General features: G+C 32.0%; 1 protein-coding gene across 1 annotated transcript in view; it reads left to right on the top strand.

Annotated features, from left to right (window-relative positions):
- The window catches only part of LOC106643749 (PAX3- and PAX7-binding protein 1), a 316,808-nt gene extending 300,320 nt beyond the window's left edge, over positions 1-16,488 (top strand). The window contains exon 17 of the mRNA XM_089593866.1: positions 16,014-16,488. Coding sequence (XP_089449992.1) covers positions 16,014-16,065 — 52 coding nt within the window. The 3' untranslated portion in view covers positions 16,066-16,488. The remainder of the gene's footprint in view (positions 1-16,013) is intronic.
- Positions 16,489-18,734: the final 2,246 nt, after the last annotated feature.

Below are 18,734 nucleotides of genomic sequence, written 5' to 3'. Positions count from 1 at the left end.
TAGTTTTAATAGATCATCATAAAAAAGATGACATTTTCATTTAAGCAATTGCTGTTATGTTTCTATATCAATTAAGACAATTTTTTGCTTGGTTTTCAGTGTCAGAAATCATTTCATGTGATAAAATATGAAATAAATATAAAGAATTTTTCTTAGAGGATTTATCTGATAGTTTAGATAGTTCTGCTTTTCTACATATTAACCAAATTTTGGAACCGGAAGATAAATCATGTAAATGCTTAATTTATCCACACCAAAATAAATGGAGAAAAATAAATGACCTAGACAACGAAATTCTTTTTAGTAAAGAAATGATTAACTCAATGAATATAAGTTTGAATAATGAAAAAAAAAAAATTTAATATTAGTCACAAAAGAAAAAAAAATCTTCTTTCTAGATGGTCCAGGAGCGTCTAAAAGTACTTATTGGTATAAAATGTTAATTTATTACTTTATGCCTCAAAATAAGAAAAATTCTGTCAATAGCATGGATTGGCATAGCGTAAATTTTGTTTTCAAAAGAAATGACAAGTTGTAGAACTCTTAATCTTCGTCTTACATCGTATTAAATCTTTCTTTTAATAGAATTCATTCCAAATTTCACAATGTGAAATCAATATTCGTTCGACTGATAAAGGATTTCCAAAATTATTATTGAAAATTGGGAAAGGGAGAATGAAAACTCTGAAAATTCCTAAAAACTGGATATCAAATGACTCTTATATTTTCTGATATCAATGATTGTTCAATAAATAGTGTCATAAGTAACGAGTACACTTGTTATTTTAATGATAAAATTTTTAAAAAATTGATCAGAGAAACAGAAACGTACAATAAAGTAGATAACGCAACTTATTAGCAAGTTGATAAATCAGACAATAATATTTATATAAGTTTTCCGGGGAGAATGTTAAAAAGTGTTCGTGAAGGATTACCATCTTATGAACTAAACCTAAAAACTGGTACAATAGTAATGTTACTTAGAAATTAAAGTAAATCCGATGAACTGTGTAATGAAATACGATTAAGGTTTACGAAATTAATAAAGTATAATATAGAAGGAGAAATAGTAACTGAAAAAAAAGTTTGAAACAGCGTTTTCATTTAAAAAATAACTCTAAACACAGAAAACATCTCAACATGACCTTTTATTTTGTATCTTAAGGAGTTTTTAATTATTGTGGCATTTGCTGTAATAATCAACGAATCTTAAGGTCAAAGTTTCGATAATATAGGTTTATATTCAAAAAAAACTTTATTTTCTTATGGTCAACTATATGTGGTTTGAAGATGCAAAAATACAAATTATTTATTTATTAAAGTAGAAAGGCAAAAAAATACAGAAATAGAAGATATTGTTTGGAAAAAGACTTTTACGTAGTTTATTGGCTTTACTCAATGATTTTTATGGAAAAATCGGCAATATTTATGGCAATAAATTGAAAGTTATTTATAAATATTTCATCATTTAACAAGTCTACATGACATGATGTATATTTCTTTGAAATGACAAAGAAATGATGACTTTATTGTTTATGATGTAACCATACTTCTATTACCATTCTTACAACGGGAACTGTTTAACAGGAATCTCCTCCCAAAATTGTTAATTTATTTGCAAAATGTATGTGTATATTGCATATATCACGCAAAGTTCTGTCTACTTTCTCTAAACCTTTTTCCGAAATCATAGAAACCTTAACCCAAGTTATCAAATCGATTTTATGTAATTCCTTATTTTTCAGTTTTGATTTAAAAAAACTTAGGCTTAATATTATTTAAATCCAAAGGTTAGCGGAAAGATTTATGACTAGTCATACCTTTTGGTAGTAGTACTGACGCAATCCCAGTCCATGCCATTGACACAATTTTTTTTCTTTGTGATATGAAGTAATAAATTTATGTTTTACGTAAAAACAATTTTCCTGATCCTCCAGGACCATCTATAAAATAAATCTTCTAAACGTTTTTACATATAATTTGATGAATCTTTTTTTGTTCATCGTTTAGCTAAGCATACATTGAATCTAACGTATGTTTACAGAATGCAATTTTCTCTGCGTCATCATTGTTTTGTAGGTCAAGTTTAATCTGTATAGGTAAATGAAATGATCCACATGATTTATCTTGAAGTTCAAAAATTTTGTTGACGTGTAGAAGAGCACAATTTTCTTTATTACGAATGAAGTCTTCACAAAAAAAGTTTTTATACTAATTTAAGCTGTTGATGCGTTTGCCATTTTTTAATTATCTTTCTAATTTTGTTTTCTTCGAAAATTAATTTTTGTTTATTCTCAAGGTTCACAGCAAGATTTACAACCTTATGACTCCTACTATAAATTGGATATTCTTATAATCTTTATGCTGTTTCCATGGGACTAAAATATCTACCATCAACATAGTTTCTTATTTTACATAGAATTTTATCATCAGGGTTAGTTAATTTTGAATTTAATAAAAGCTTTATCGCTACCTTTATAAATGTAGTCGTATATGTATTTTATGCTTTGAATAGATGCACAATATTCAACGTTTATGTGGCATCTATATTCCATTAACAAAATTTCATTATACGGTACAACAATTGTCAACTATAATTTTATGTTTATTTTTAGTCTTATTTAAATGATTATCCAAAATATTATTTCTCGTGAAAACTTTTGGGATGACCATTTTTTTACCAATGTTATGTGAGCAAATGGTTTAGGAAAATTTTCGATACATTTGTTATTGAATGTATTTAAACTTGGCCTTTTTTAGTGTGAGGACCATTAAGCTTGTATTTCATAACCAATTGGGCAAGTTTCTTATTATTTAAAGGTATTTTAGCTAATATAATTTTCATGAATATGTTTAGGTAAAATCATTCAACTGTTAGGTTGTAGATTTACGAGAAGATGTGCATGTGGTGAACTACGTTTTTGAAAATCTATAGTGTAAATATAGGTTATTACTTTCCAAAAGAGAAAAATGATCTTAAATCTTGAATAATTATTTTAATAAAGAAGTAAGTATATTCAGCTCTTAACATTCACGTATTGCCCCGAAGTTTTAGCATATGAAAGGTAAGCGCATCCCATACAATGTTTTCAAACTCAAGTATAATCTCGTAATGGAGAGTCAGCGCACAAAGATTTTCATTGTTGGTTGCCGTAACCTGGTTGATGTTCTCGTAGTTGATTACTTTCCATTGGGATAGCAATCGGCTACAGTCTCTTAGAATTCATTGTACTGTCCTTTCTTGCAATATTGTTTCTGCTTTTCTTACCTGTAACTATTCTAACCAAGTTTAGTATTATCGGCCCCCTCCCCAACTTTAAAAACCGTGATAAGAAACGTTGTAAAGAAAAAAGAGAAGGTGCGTAGTAAAACTGTACTAAATTTCTGCACCCAACGTACCAGGGTGAAAATTTTATCTGTATGATTACCTATTATATTACATAATTTCTTTTATTAAGTAATTCTATTTTTCACTCCTTTTACACATATTGGTGCATACTTCATTTCTTGATCTCCTTTGGCGTCATAATAATGAGCTGTTTTTGAAGCTAAGCTTCTTATGTAGGGCCCTCACTTGACGAAAATAGAGGAGAGCATCACAGTTTTCCTTGCCTCCTTCGTTCCTGTTCGTTTCCCCACTACCGCATGCACTCTTGACAGCGAAAGTAGGATATATAATATATTATACTGTAGCAGGTGCGCACGTGCTCTCTCTTTTTCTTTCTCTTGGCATCATCGAACGGCACAAAAATTCGAAAGTGAAATTTGATAAGAAACTTGAAAATAAACCAGGTAAAGTATTAATTTTCAACATAACATATGAGCCAGTAAAGTATTGAAAACCCCAGTTGGAAATTTTCTACGTAAGCACCCTAGCTAGCATACATTGGTCCTCATGTGGAAAATGCGTTGCGTTACATGGTGGCGTAATGTTACGGGGAAAGAGCTCGGCTCAACCTAGACATCTTATTTGTTTATAGATGTATAGAAATTGTATGAACATATATGGTTACAGTTTACAGAATAGTTTTTAATAGATTTTTTCGAACTTTTTGAGATGTAAAGAAAACAGCTATCGATTAAAAAATTAAATGATGTATCATGAAATGTGTATATAAAACTTTAATCATTTTGTAAAACATTTACATTAAAAATACTGTTATGATTCTCATTGACTCTGATAATTTTTACATACTCATGCATTTTTTTGCTAGTTAAGGATGGTACCTACTTATATGAAATAATAACACAATCTTATGGAAAATAAAAATAGTTATATTTAGACTATTCTGGATCTACTTATATTTTTTCAAGCACGTGTTATAATATCAAATATTGAGAAATAACACGATGAAAAATCGTGTTTAATATGGACTCACGTGAGAAGGCTGCTGAATCAGCATTAAAATTTATGATAGGAAAAATACGTGTCAACAAAATTTACGGGACTGATAAAAAACTATTCAAGAAGTTATCGTGCAAAGTTTCGATTCATGGTCTAACACTTTTACAGATTCATACATTTAAATGCTTTAAATCCCTTTAAAAATAACTTAGATTAGTATTCTAGAATGCTATCTTATCCATTTTATTCAAGGTATTGGTTATGTAGTTACCTACTAGAAAATTCGTTAACTGGGCAACGTCCTTGAGGATTTTTATACAAAGAATAACAAAACTACTTGAAACTTGACAGTATAGTAGATTAAAGTATTCTGCCGTTACTTCTAGACGACAAACTTTTTTTTTTTTTTTAATTTATAATTCCATGTGTTTTCCCTGTGTGGTATTACATTTGGTGTCACCAATCAAAAACCTCTTATATAAAGCCATATGTAAAACCACAATGGAATGCCGTATGGCTTTTCCGAAGTAATTACACATGAAATTCTGTCATCCATTTTTCAGATGGCTAGCCTAGTTAAAACATCTGATCGGAAATATGTGTAAACTTGACTTTCCCGAACGGGACAAAAATCTGGAAGTATATCAAACAAGACGGCAAACGTACAATAAAATTTTTATTAATAAATAAAAAACAAATCGGCATTGACGAATTTCGTATTTTTTAAATGAAAAAATGTTAAATTGCCAAAAATTTATACTATTTACTGAAAAAATAAATTTCTTATAAAAACCTTTTCAGAGGTTTGCTTCTTTTATGGGCCCCGCAACCCATAGTTTTTTTTGGAGCGTTGTGTATATTTTTCTTTTTACCATGGTAGGGCTGACCATCACCGACCATGGGGTTTTCTATTTTAGTGGCAGGTCTGCTTAGTTGTTTCCGCATTTTAAAGCTTATGATAGCTGTTTTTTGGAACTTAACTGCAGATGCGTCTGCTCTTAGAATGTTATGGCTTTATTTAAGAGACAGATGTACTAAGTTCCTGAGTACGATTTTTTTTATGATGGTATGTATGTATGTGTACACTAGCACCCCCCCCCGTCTCTGCTCAAGATTCACTGAATAGAAAACCGAAGTGTGTTGACACGTAATGTAAAACGTTTCTGGTTAAAAATTTTACTTTTTTTCCTGACACTTCTCTAAACAAAAATCTCCTTATTAGGAACATATTTATTTAAAATCCATGCAATTTATTTTGTCAAATAGTAAACTGTTGAAAGTGAAAAGAAACTGATTATGCTGAGAAGTGCCGTGCGCTTCTTATGCCATGAAATAATTACTGGCCCTGTAGGGCTGTTGACTTGCGCTTCCTTACATTATAATAAACTAGTGGCCCCCTGTCTCGGCTTCGCCCGAGACTTACTAAATGGAACACCGTTGTGTGTTAACATGTAATGTAAAACGTTTTCAGTTAGAAATTTTACATCTATTCCTGAAACTTCTCAAAACAAAAATCTTCTTATTAAGAACATATTTGTTCGGAATTCATACAGTTTATTTGGTCAAATAATAAGCTGTAAAAAATAAAAAAAGTAATCATGCTGAAAAGTACTGTGCATTCCTTACGCCATAAAATAATCGTTGGCCCTAAGGAGCTGTTGATTTGCAGTTTTTCCCGTATTATCTACGGCAAAGGCTAATTTGTAAAGCTGATGAAGATTTAAAACTCCCAAAAAGAATATATAAAAAAAAAAATTTTTTTCTGTTATCTCACAACTTTATTATAAAAGCAACAGAGTCCTGGAGCTTCGTCTCTACATTTATTATCGCCACAAAAATACAAATACATGTTCTACATATTTAAAAATCTAGAAGATTCAAGAGATTACTGTGAGGGTACTGATAAAAAAGTTGATCTCTAACGCAATGGATTCTGTATTAGTCAATTTTGACGCTGCTGTTTCAATCTCGACAAATGTTCGGCGTCAGTTTCTTGACGCCCCAAATTATATATATTAGATGCACATAACGTTTTTCTTTTAATTCGCCCTCTTGCGACTTTTAGTATAGTTAAGACTTTTGTGAGCCCTAAAGACTATTTCCTTTTAACTTTGTTAAGTTCTAATATATTTGTTGGTAGGTAGTTCGACGTAGAATGACCACGAAAAGGACCGGTGAGCTTCTAAAGTAAACTCTTTCTTGACTGAAGTTTCCAGTAAACGTGACTGCCTGGATACCTCAAGGTGATTTTCTCTGGCCTGCTGTTGAAGCCCCAGACTGATAAGAAGAAAAATTACTAAGTCCAAAGCTTTAGAGCTACTTGTAGAGATCTTTTCTAAGGGCTCCTGGTATAACGTCGAAGACATTGGTGTTTAAAACACCTTTTTTTTGCAGACTCAGTTGTTTTAGTGACTGAGGTGGGGAGATTGGTTCGTGATGCTCGCTTGTTGGAGACTATCCCGTTGGATCAAGTCTTTTTTTTCTTCATAGCTGTTAGGTTCTCCCAGCGCAGAACTTGGAAAGGATCGGTGATTCCTGGTTGAATGCTTAGAATCGAGAGGGTAATATAGGGTCGTCGGTCACCGGGGTTCTCAGCCTTGCGAAGAACTACTCCGCTCGTGATGACTGCCAGTGAATGACTAAATTAGTTTAATAGTAGCCGTTTTTAGTTAACATAGTCTTTTAGTAGACGAATCGCTTCTAGAAATGTTAGTTAAAATGTATTTGTTAGCAAGGTAGCTTACACTTGAGTGGCTCTTTAAAAAACCAATGAGATTGATGGTTAAGTAGGAAACGTAAGTACTTGTAATCGCTCTGAAAAGGGCCAGTGGTGAAAATTCCAGCTATTCGTTATTGTTATTCTTGATGATGGAGAACTGGCTGCAGGTAGCTTGACTCTTACCCTCGAAGTCTCTGTGTACGGAGACCGTGATGGAGGAAGGTACGCCGCTGACCAATGAATATCTCGTCTTTAGGTCGTTCCTCGGATAACCAACCGTTCATTTTTAGTCGGAAAATTGGGCCTAGAGAATACCTTCTCTGTGGGTATGCCGTTGGGATGACTATTAAGAAGGAAGCCGGTGTGGTTGCCCGTGCTCCTCAGGGCTGTCTTCCCTGGATTGCATTTGTAGTATAAAATTTTCTGACGGCACCAGGCCGGATGGTGGAATGGCCACATAATTCTGAAATGTTGGAGCAGGTTGTACTCTGGATAGATACGTCTGCTGACATTCCACCGGGAACAGTATGGGTTACAACCTTTTTTATTGGTGGCACTCACCAATCCTGTAGGCTCAGAATGGAAGTAGACCTGTGTCACTTGCCCATTAGAAAAGTGTGTTGTCGGTAACTGGGATATCCAGCTGCACAACTAACATGCAGCTCGATGTACTGCCAGTGGTCGACTGCGAAAGTTTCTGTGACGCTCCGGCATATTATAACCACACTTATTTAATTATGTTGCAGGTAGCTTCAATTTTATGTCGATGCCACCTAGCGAATCCTACTAAACTAACGTGAAAAGCTGGCGTATTTTTGCAAAACTTTAAGCTCATTTATTGCTATTGTTATTAACTTTTTCAAGATAAAAACTATTCGAAAACCATCTAGGAAGTGTCAAGAACCAATATGCAAAATTTCAGCAAGATCGGTTGAGTAGTTTTTGCGGTTAGCGATTAAAACGGTTATAGTGACTTTGCTTTATATATTAGTAAGATAAAAAGGGCTATTTGTTAAATCTATAAACATTTAAAACTGACAAAACATTTATAATTGAAAAATTGTTTTTTCTAATCTCACAACTTTGTTACCAGAGCAGCAAAGTCCTGGAGCTTAATCTCTTCATTTTGTATTGCTACAATAAATACAAATACACATCACACTATCTATTAAAAAATCTGGAAGATTTGAATAATTACTGTGAGGGTTATAATGAAAATCTTATCTTCCACTTAATGAATTCTTTATCTGTCGAGTTTGACGCTGCAGTTTTAATCTCGATGAATGTTCTGCGTCAGTTTCTTAGTGCCTAAATTTTGAAACATTAGAAGAATTTGAAGTTTTTTTTTATTCGCTCTCTTGTGACTATGGGCATGATTAAAACTTTTTTGAGCCCTAAAGTCTGTTTTTTGTTAACTTTGTAAGGTTGTAATGTATTTTGAGCAAGGTAGTCCGAAGTCCGATGGTTCTTAAAAGAAGCAGTGAGCTGAATTCTTTTTTGACTGAAGTTTCCAGCAAACGTGACTGCCTAGATTCTTCAGGATGATTTTTTCTGGTCTGCTGTTGTAGCCTCAGACTGATCGGAAGAAAAATTATAAAGTCCAAAGCTGTAGAGCTACGTGTAGAGCTCTTTACCAACGTCTTCTGGTGTTACAATAGAGACGTTGGTATCTACAGCACCTTCTTTTTTTGCAGAGCTCAGTCATTTTGGAGATCAAAAGTGGGCAGATCGGTTCGTGATGCTTGCCCGTTCGAGATTATCCCGTTACCTTAAGTTTATTTTTTCTTTATAGTTGTTAGGCTTGCCCAGCACAGACCTCGGAGAGCATCGGTGATTTCTAGTTGAATGCTCGGAATCGAGAGGGTAATATAGGGCCATCGGTCGCCAGGGTTCCCAACCTTGCGACGAACAACTCCGTTCGAGACGTCTGCCAGTGAATGACTGAGTTGGTTTAATAGTGCCTGACTTTATATAGTCTTTCATTCGACGAATTGGTGCCGGAAATGATAGTAAACATGTATTTGTTGGCAACGTAGTGTAATGTTAGGTTACCCCAAAAACGTTAGGTAAAAGAACCGATGAAATTGAAGGTTAGGTAGAAGTAGTAGGAATAGCTTTAAGCATCATGTTTTTGTCTGTGATTGGCTGTGTATTTAATACGTTGCTTGGGCTTATTATAACCACACTTATTTAATTGCAGGTCGTTTCGATCTTACTTCGATGCCACCTAGCATATTTAACTGAACTAAAGCACAAAGCTAGCGTATTTTTAAAAAGCTTTAAGCTTATTTATTGCTTTGGTTATTAATTCTTCCAAGATAAAAACTATACTCAAACCATCTAGGAATCGTCCAGAAACTGTATACAAAATTTCAGCAATATCGGTCAAATAGTCTTCGCGGTTAGCGATTACAACGGTTCTAGCGGCTTAGCTTCATATATTAGTAAAGTATATGTTTTTGTTTGTATTTATTTGTGTCTTATTGTACAAAACGAATATTTTTTGAATCAAAAAAAAAAAAAGAATAAGATGAGTTATTACACGCAGTTCCGTTCTTATTCTCCCTTCCGGCAGATCCTTCGCATGGTTCGTCGGGTAGTTTATCGGGGTTCTTTATTTTCCCAGTTAGCACATCTTCATATAGATTTTTAAACTTCCTAGCACTATGTTTGTAGTGCCCTCTCTAACATGAACACCATATGTTATCTTCGTGAAACGCACTCATTTCGAATTCTGTGTCTGTGCTCTTCACTGGTGCATCATTGGTTGCTACTATACCTATGTTTGTACCCCTGTTTCTAGAATAATTCTCTTTTATAGTGAATACCCCGTATATTTGCTATGTTACTTGGCGTAAATTCAGCTCTTCATCCGTATTTAAAGCCACTTTCTTCTTCCAGCGTTGTAGTTTTAAGACTCGCCACATTCCAGCTATATGGCGCCTTAAGGCCGAATACAAATTACTTTGCCGCTTCTTTATTGGCAGCTTCTGTTAACGCAACTTTTTGAACTTGATATAAGTGAGGGTTACCATCGTGTGGCATCATTATCCTATTATGCAATTGTTGCGCCCGATGGCAATACTGAATGATTGTCTTGTCGCTTTGCTAAGTTAGTAGTTTAAGTTGTGCGAGCAGTGTATCGGTGCCTCCCCTATTTCCAAACTGTCGTGATAGTGTGATCAAAAACTCATCTACCGTGTTAAAGAAAAAGAGATGCGCGCAAAATTGATCAGTCGCTATACCCCTTAATCTATTAGCCAATGTTCCTTTAAAACATTTTTCATATTGTAGAGCTATTGCCAATTCCGCTGTTCTTACCATTTGTTTGCATAGCGGTAATTATATGGGATCCCCATTAAATATTGGTATCCCGCTCTCTGCACTGTTTAGATGGTTGATCACGTTAAAATTAGATCCCTGGGATGTTTGTGTCTCATACTTCCGTTGGTTTGATCACAGATTAGATTAAATCCCTAGATGTTCGCCAATATTGTAAAAATTGTTTACCAAGCCTTGGAGTAGGCTTGTTTGCTCGTTTTTCTGCTCATCTTAAGACCAGTTGAACGGATCTACGGGATTGTCGTGATTTATGTTGGGTACCTTTTGACTTCGACTATTTTCTGTCACATCTGAACCGTATTAGGTATCTTGATTGCAGTACGGGGTTTGGGAAAATCCATCTTGTAACGAGTTATATATTTGTCTAAAATTTCTATCTCCTTCTTCAAGCTTTCTTAAGTAAGCCTTGAATGGGTCCTTGTGGTTCTTGCTTCATGGCCCTCCTTTATCAGCCCATTTAGATCTGGTATTTACAAGTATATTTTATGAGATTCTTTCCTGATTGTTCTCTATTGCATTTTCCCTTTGGAAGTGTTTGTCTCCGCTCGCTGTTCTGACCCATGTCTTGCTTGTTGCCCTACGTGAATCTTCCAATTGTTAAGAATTTGTTACAGTAATCTTTTGTTAAAATTGTAGATATTTAACAAAAATTGTTTGTATAACAACAATTTTATAATCAAATAGCATTATACATCACTTTTTTTCAAATACATTTTTTTTTAATTATCTACTAACTTATGTTATTTACTAATTAAGTGGCAGGCAATATAAACTATGTACAAATAAGATAGCAATGTTATAATTCGCACTACATGGGCAGTACAAAATATTTGTCACTTTTTCTACTTTTACCCGATTTTTCATCGAATTTTACTAAAAATGTTGTCAAATTCTTATGTATAGATTCAATGTTAGTATGTTGTTAACTTTTTAAATATTTTTTATCTAGTTTTTGCTCAAGTTCATTAATCAAACGATAACTTTTTATGAAATAGGCACCCACAACCACGAAAAAATAACAATGCTGCATCGTTAGTATAGAAAATTTTTTTGTTAAATATTTGTGAAAAATGTACATAAAAAATTATTTTACGATTAATAAATATCAATTTTTGTGCTTAATACCCCTAATGATCCCAAAAATTACTCTTTTTTTTGTTAGAACCTTCACGAAGTTCCAACACCAGCAACTAGGTACGTGCATCGTGATAACTTTGGCGCTACCTACATAATACGTACAGTAACGTAGACATGCGAGGGGAATTACTTTTTATTGTCGAGTACAAGAAAAGTAAAATCATATCATAAAATTACTCTTTAAAGCAAAATTCAGTTGAATCGCAAATTTGGACACTTTTTTGAATGTTGTACCATTGGGATGGTAAAAAATAATTAGGTCAAGTAATTTGGTAGCTTAACATTTACTTGTACTTTTATTTTTATTTTCATACACACTGTGTTAAAATAAGTTCGTCTCAATAACGCTTATGTTGATGGCTTTACGCTTTACTTATGTATAAACTTTTTTAGTGTAAATCACAGCAATTAAACTCTTTAGCTTTTTTTTACATGAACTAAACCGTCTCCTACATCAACGAGACTTAGGCCCCATTTTTTGAAGGAACAAAAACTAAAATTTGGCATGTAAAGAAGCAGATGCAGAGTGAACTCTTTCTTGACTGGATTCAGAATATTGTTGAAAATAATAACTTTCAAGATATTGAGTCTGGTATAAGGTGCTAAAGTTGTCCATTCCTTATTAAATATAGGTTCTACAATTTTAATTTTGAGTGATAAAGTCAGCAGTGACATTGTCTTAGAAGATTGGAATAAAAGAGTGCATTTAAAAATAATAAGGAATAGGGGTGATGATGCAACTGCACTGCCTCATGAGAGAGAGATTTTGAATTAAGTCGTATTGTGGGTACATTATTTTTAAATAACGTTCTGATAGTCAAAAATTAACTATCAACTACTTCCAAAACGAATGCTCACTCCTTCAGTTTCTAGGATATGCGAAATAAACACAGGAATTGTTATTAAACCAGACAATTGTGAACCTGAGTACCTAATAGGACAAGATTTTTGAGGATTGATAATTATACGAACATTTTTCAAGATAAAGAGCAAGTATACTTGTCAAAATGCCTGCTAGGTTAGTCGACACATATGTTCTGGTAAGTTAAAGAATTCAGTAATGTCAGACTATTATGGAGAAAAGTTAGTGAATTTATTCCTAAGAGTCGTAAGAATGCTATTAAAAAATTCGATTCACTAGAGCAAAAATTAAACAGCAGTTTCATATGTTCACAAATAATTAAGTTGTGTTATCTTTCGTTTTTTGGGGTAAAAATTGTAAATAAATCCAGTTAAGTTCGTTTCGTTTTCGACACGGCTGCAATATTAGAGGGGATTTCGTTTAACAGCTTATTACTTGCCAGTCCCATTTTTCTAAGACCTTTGTTAGGAGTTTTGATGCATTTTAAATGTTGAGGCATTTGTAGATGCTTTAAAAGCCGATCTAAAAGACATGTTACAACAAAATTAAAGTAGGAAACGAGGATCAAAACTTGAAACATTTTTTGTAGTGCAAGAGTAGGGATTCGTATACAGTTTTTAAATACATAATGACTTGTTAACGAAGAGTATCCCTCAGCTACAAAAAATTAATTCGAAATATACGGATGATTTCTAGGACAGTTGTAGCTCTGTTCATAAAGCTTCTGAAAGAGTAATTAAAGTCGTTAAAATTAATGCACATGCTGATAAGGAAATTCATGGCTGGGCATCTAACGTCAATCCGACACTGGCAGGGTTTAAGTTAACGTAATTCCAGAAAATTTTGTAAAATTAGTTGATTTAAAAAAGGGTGGAAAAAAAACTAATGGGCTTAAAGTGATTTGGTACTTCAGACGCATTTAATTTTAAAATCAATGATGATATACTTTATACTGAATTGCTTAACAGAAACAAAAAATCTACGAAGAGAGAATTTCTAAGTGTAATAATGGCAGTATTTGATACTCTGCGCTTTTGATTCCGTTAACCATTCAGTCAAAAATACTGATGAAAGCATTGTTAAGTGAGACATCAGTATGATGGAACTAGAATTTCTTCGTTGGAATCAATAGGTTTGTGAATTGCAACTAGCTAAATTTTGTAGGGTTCCGAGGTACTAAAAATTAAGTTCTACCAAACGAACAAAGCAAAATATTATGTATTTTGTGATGCAATCCCTAGGACTTTTACAGTGGTTGTGTATTGATGATTTTAGATCAAAAATAACTATCCTGTTTCGTTTCTACCCCACAACTAGAATTACAAAGAGATATTTTAGAGATTAAAATTACTAAAGTAATTAAAAATTTTATCTCTATGTGTTTAATGAAAATTCGAAATAGTCTGAGTGGAAATGAATGCCATCTATTAATCAGCAGCATGTATAAGAGATAATGTTCTTTTTGTAACCTCCCCAAAACTTTTCACTATCTTAGATTGAATCAACCTAAAAACTTTTTACTAGATGATAATATTGCCTTTGGCAAGCAGAATCTTTACATTTGTTTTGGCACGATACTTTGAAAAATATTCGCGAAATTCCATTTTTTGAAAAAAAAGAAGAAATTGTTTTTGTAAGATCATTGGTGTACAGCTCTTGAACATCATAAAGCACTTTTCCGGAGCTCTATTTTTAATTAATAGTTCTACTATCATGTACATTCATTTAAAATTTAAATTTTAAACTACATTTGAAACGTTACTGTATAGTATTTAGGGTTGTTTAGATGAATAACTGTAAACGTATTTTAACGTAACGTTTTTAAAATATAAGATCCACTGCTTGTAAACTTGTTCCAATTTAAAAGAAGCAACAGTTGTCATTTTCTAGATTTATTAGGATTTGTTTGATAAAGATTATCTTAAACAATGGAGATGATATGTGTTTTTCTCTAATGCTTTGATTATTCGAAAAATATTTTAAAAATAACAATGTTCTGATGAATGTTATTTTTTAGTAAATAATAACACAGTAATACTGTATTTCATTAGTACTTTGTTTCTAGAAGTTTTCAAAACTGTAAAAATCTAATAAATTTAAACTTGAGTTAGTAACTTTACTCCATAACCATCATGTACATCTTCAAGTATTAAAATTTTTGTTTATAATTAAAAAAAATCGTATTTTTAATTAATAAAAAATGACTATGATAGAACAAGAAGAAAAAAACAGTAATTGTTTTGTGTGACAAAATATTTATTCAAAAAAAATCATCATTCATTTAAATGTTTACGAAAGTTTATTTACTATTAACTATTTACTCAATTTAAACATTAAATCTGGTCATAATGAATTGTTTTTTTCTCATAACGACGTATTGACATGGAGGTAGTTTTGGTAATAAATCAGAATTAACGATACATATAGGGCTTGTAGTTTTGACATGATATGCATAATAGTAATTTTTGATACTAATTGTTTAAACAAAATCGTATACTTTTTCACAATACAGTATGCCAAAAGTAGCGCCACTACTGGTTATATCTACAACTACTATGGAATCTTTGCAAAATATTCTTGGATGTATGATTTTTTTTTACAAATTTATTCATTTATATGATTAAATAGCGCCCCCCCCCCCTTCTTGGCTTCACCCGAGACTCACTGAATGAGACACGATAATGTAATGACATGTAATGTAAAACGTTATGAGTTAAAAATTTTACATCTATCTGTGACACTTCTTCAAACAAAAATCTTCTTATTGAAAACATGTTTATTTGGAATCCATGCAATTAATGTTCTCTCCTTGATTAACAAACGATTTAGCTTTCTTTTTTTCCTTAGAAAAAAAGATTCTTGTTTTTATATTAAAGTTCTGAATGAATAACTCTCATTATGTTCGATCTAACTGTGATTCAAAAAAGTAAGTTGTCTGAGTTCACTCTATTATCTAAAAAATCTTACACCATAAAATTGTAGCTGCTTACTACAATGCAAATAAATACAAATAACCTACATCCTTTGTTCTGATAATTTATAGGCTGACTCAATTCTTTACTCAGCAGATTTTTGGTATTTAATTATTTCTTACATTTTCTAATGTAAGTAAGTAAAAATAAAGAATTACATTCTTTTTGTATACTTTCTTCTCTCACTTACAAACTGAAAAGTTTAAATAATATGTTAATCAGAAAAAAGAATTTCAAATTTACGTATCATAGCAAAAAAGTATTACTAAGTTTATTTACCATGCATGCGAGAATAATACTTTAACTGCAATAGTAAGCTTGGATCAAAGTAAAGTCTCGAAATTTCTTATACTGTTTCAGGAATATAATAATACAGGTATATTGATTTTTTTAATATGTACTAATACACATAAATTCACAAAAAAACTGCACAAAAGTCTTTTTTGCCAGGACACTAGTTGTAACAAAGTCTTTGTATACTTTTTTTTATAATTGACTAGATGAATTACAAAACCTGCTTCGGTAAAAGAGCTTTTCTTAAATCAGTGTTTAAGTTAACTATTTGTTAATATTAATTTTTATTTTTAACTCAAAATGCAATTTTTTCTAAGAAATATATGTATTTTTTACTTACAGTGAAGCCTGGGAACATTCCAAATCGATTTTAAAAATGATCAAACATCTGTGAATAGTCAAGAAAGACCATGGCGCTTATATTCTAAGAATAAAACTTGAAGATGTGAATAATTTAAAGTCAAAGGGTTTCGACAGTTTGTTAATCTACCTCCATTGATCATCGAATTTACTGTTGAACTCATCAATGTCTTGATATGATCATGTACTTTTTAGACATCATTACTAATCTTGTTGATTGTCCATAAACAAGAATAAATGAAAGAAAATTTAAATGCAACAAAAAAACAGTATTGTTACTACGAACTTAGAAAAATTTGCTTTACTTACTTAGATAAAGTATGCACGTTTTTTATCTGATTAGTTAAAAAATAAAAAAACCAGAGGTCAGTGGATGCTTGGGTACCCTAATATGAAGTTATACTTCTATAACAGACAATATAAAATGGAAATATAGTTTCCATGATACGATATTTTTAATAACCCACTGCAATGTATCAAAGGTGATGCAATTACCTTTTGAATAAGGATATTCGGTAATTGGGTGTGGGTTTAATAAATATTTTAATATTTAATTAATTAACAAATACGAAAACTATGTAATTTAGATTTTTTTTAAATACTCAGTGTGAAGCCGTAGCAAGACGTGCTGCTAGGCTAGCTAGTGCAAGACTGTGCATTTTTATCGAATCTTCCGATGATTGCAAAACAACTTACTACCAGCTACACTTATTTCATCCCCAACGTTACACTCGTACCTGTTACGTAGGATCACAAACTCACTCTTAGTCGCGTATTTAATACTCATTATACATACATAAATGTATATAAAAAGCTAAGAAAAACTTTCCTATCGTACTGCTTCATTTTGTACAGGATAGTATTGTATGCTAATGGACGTAGCTTAACTCAAAAAATCTCTGTAATAATAAGTACAAAAATTATGAAGCGTTATACGCAATGAAAACTTAATAATCTATCCATAGAACATCATATAAATAAAAAAAATGGATAGAGAAAAGATGGATGTATGTAACTTCAAAAAAATTTTAAAGTCAAAAAATCTTAAAACTCTTTTTTTTATAATAATAGAAATATGGATTAACTTATAATAAAAATCTGTCTACTCAAGATTTTTCAGACTGAAGCAGTATCGCATTATACTAACAAATCATGACACTAAACTTTTAACAATATTACAACTTTACAAGTCCGCGATTAACTAACTGTAAAAGTCATTTTTAACTGTACTCATGTCACTTGATATTGAATCATTTTTGGATCTACAACTAGAATCCATTTTTTTTTCAAGGACTCTAAACTTAAAGTGTATTAACATCTCTTGCAATAAGGTGCAGTATAAAAAAGTTTTAAAAATACTAATTTTTTACATATCAACAAATTCTTGTATACAGATCGCTTAGAATGTTGAAAAATTGAAGATTTATCTTGCTGTGATTTTTAGCAAATAACTTTCTATCCATCATCATATTAAAATAGTAAATATTTTAATTACTATGGTCATCTTGATATCTTTGTCTTTTTGAAGTCTTAGCTCGATTACTACATATCACTTATCGTTGCCATTTCGATATTTAATGTATTTATATAGGCTCACCTAAGCCGACCGGAATAATAAAAATTCGCCCTACATTTGTTATATAAGAAGCTTATGACAACAAAAGTTCATCTCTGACATTGTGGAACTTTACTTTTCTTGTACTGGCTTATCGAACGGTCTCAAAAATATAGTATATTATGTACGAGTTTACAAAGGCTTCGATGTAGGATCCGAGAGGTTTACGGCACGAGCCGAAGGCGAGGGCCGTAACGAGGTTCGTTAAGAAGACTTTTCAAACGAGTTTCGTATACTATTTTTTCACCTGAGAATCCAAAGTCAAGCGGCGAAGGTGCTATTTTGAGGTTAGAAGGTGGAAAAAGATTTTACTTAAAACAGAAGCTCACGAATACTGAAGGTAAATATATACATACAGCATGAATTTAACGTACAATCTTAGTGGGAGCTTTAAATTAAAAAAAAATTATTTGTCGTCACTATCTACTTTTATACCAAGTTTGAGGCCGATAAACACTTTTGTAATTTTTTAACGATGGAATCATCTATGCATATAAATGTTAGTGTTGGGATTGGGGAACAAAAGACACTTTAACTCTCTTTTAAAAAAGCGTGTGGTAACGAATATGTGGAGTTAATTTTGACGCAGTAAGGCTGGATGCTCGTACGCACTAATTTTATTATATTTATCTTAAAAACATGAAACTTTATGATTTCATGTGTAGGGTAGTCATTTTATTTATAATTAGAAGTATTAAAGACTAGTGGCCCCCTCGACTCGGCTTCGCCCGAGACTCACGGAATGGAACACAGTAGTGTGTTAAGATGCAATGTAGAACATTTTCAATTAAAAATTTTACATGTATTCTTGACATTTCTCATAAAAAAAAACCTTTTTATTAAAATCATTTTTTTTCGGGATCCATGCAGTTTATATGGTCAAATAATAAGATGTGAAAATGAAAAAAAATATAATGATGCTGAAAAGTACCGTGCGTTTCTTACGCCCTAAATTAATTGGTGGTCCTAAAGGGCCCCTGATTTGCAATTTCTTAAGTTATAATAAATGAGATGGGCTATTTGTTAAAACTGTGAAGATTTAAAACTGACGAAAACTATATGATTGAATAATTATTTTTTCTTATCTT

Source organism: Copidosoma floridanum, unplaced genomic scaffold (assembly GCF_036245765.1).
Source record: "Copidosoma floridanum isolate Cflo_tuat_1 unplaced genomic scaffold, Cflo_Japanese_pri ptg000020l, whole genome shotgun sequence".
NCBI lineage: Eukaryota > Metazoa > Arthropoda > Insecta > Hymenoptera > Encyrtidae > Copidosoma > Copidosoma floridanum.
This window is presented reverse-complemented; position numbering and strand designations above follow the sequence as displayed.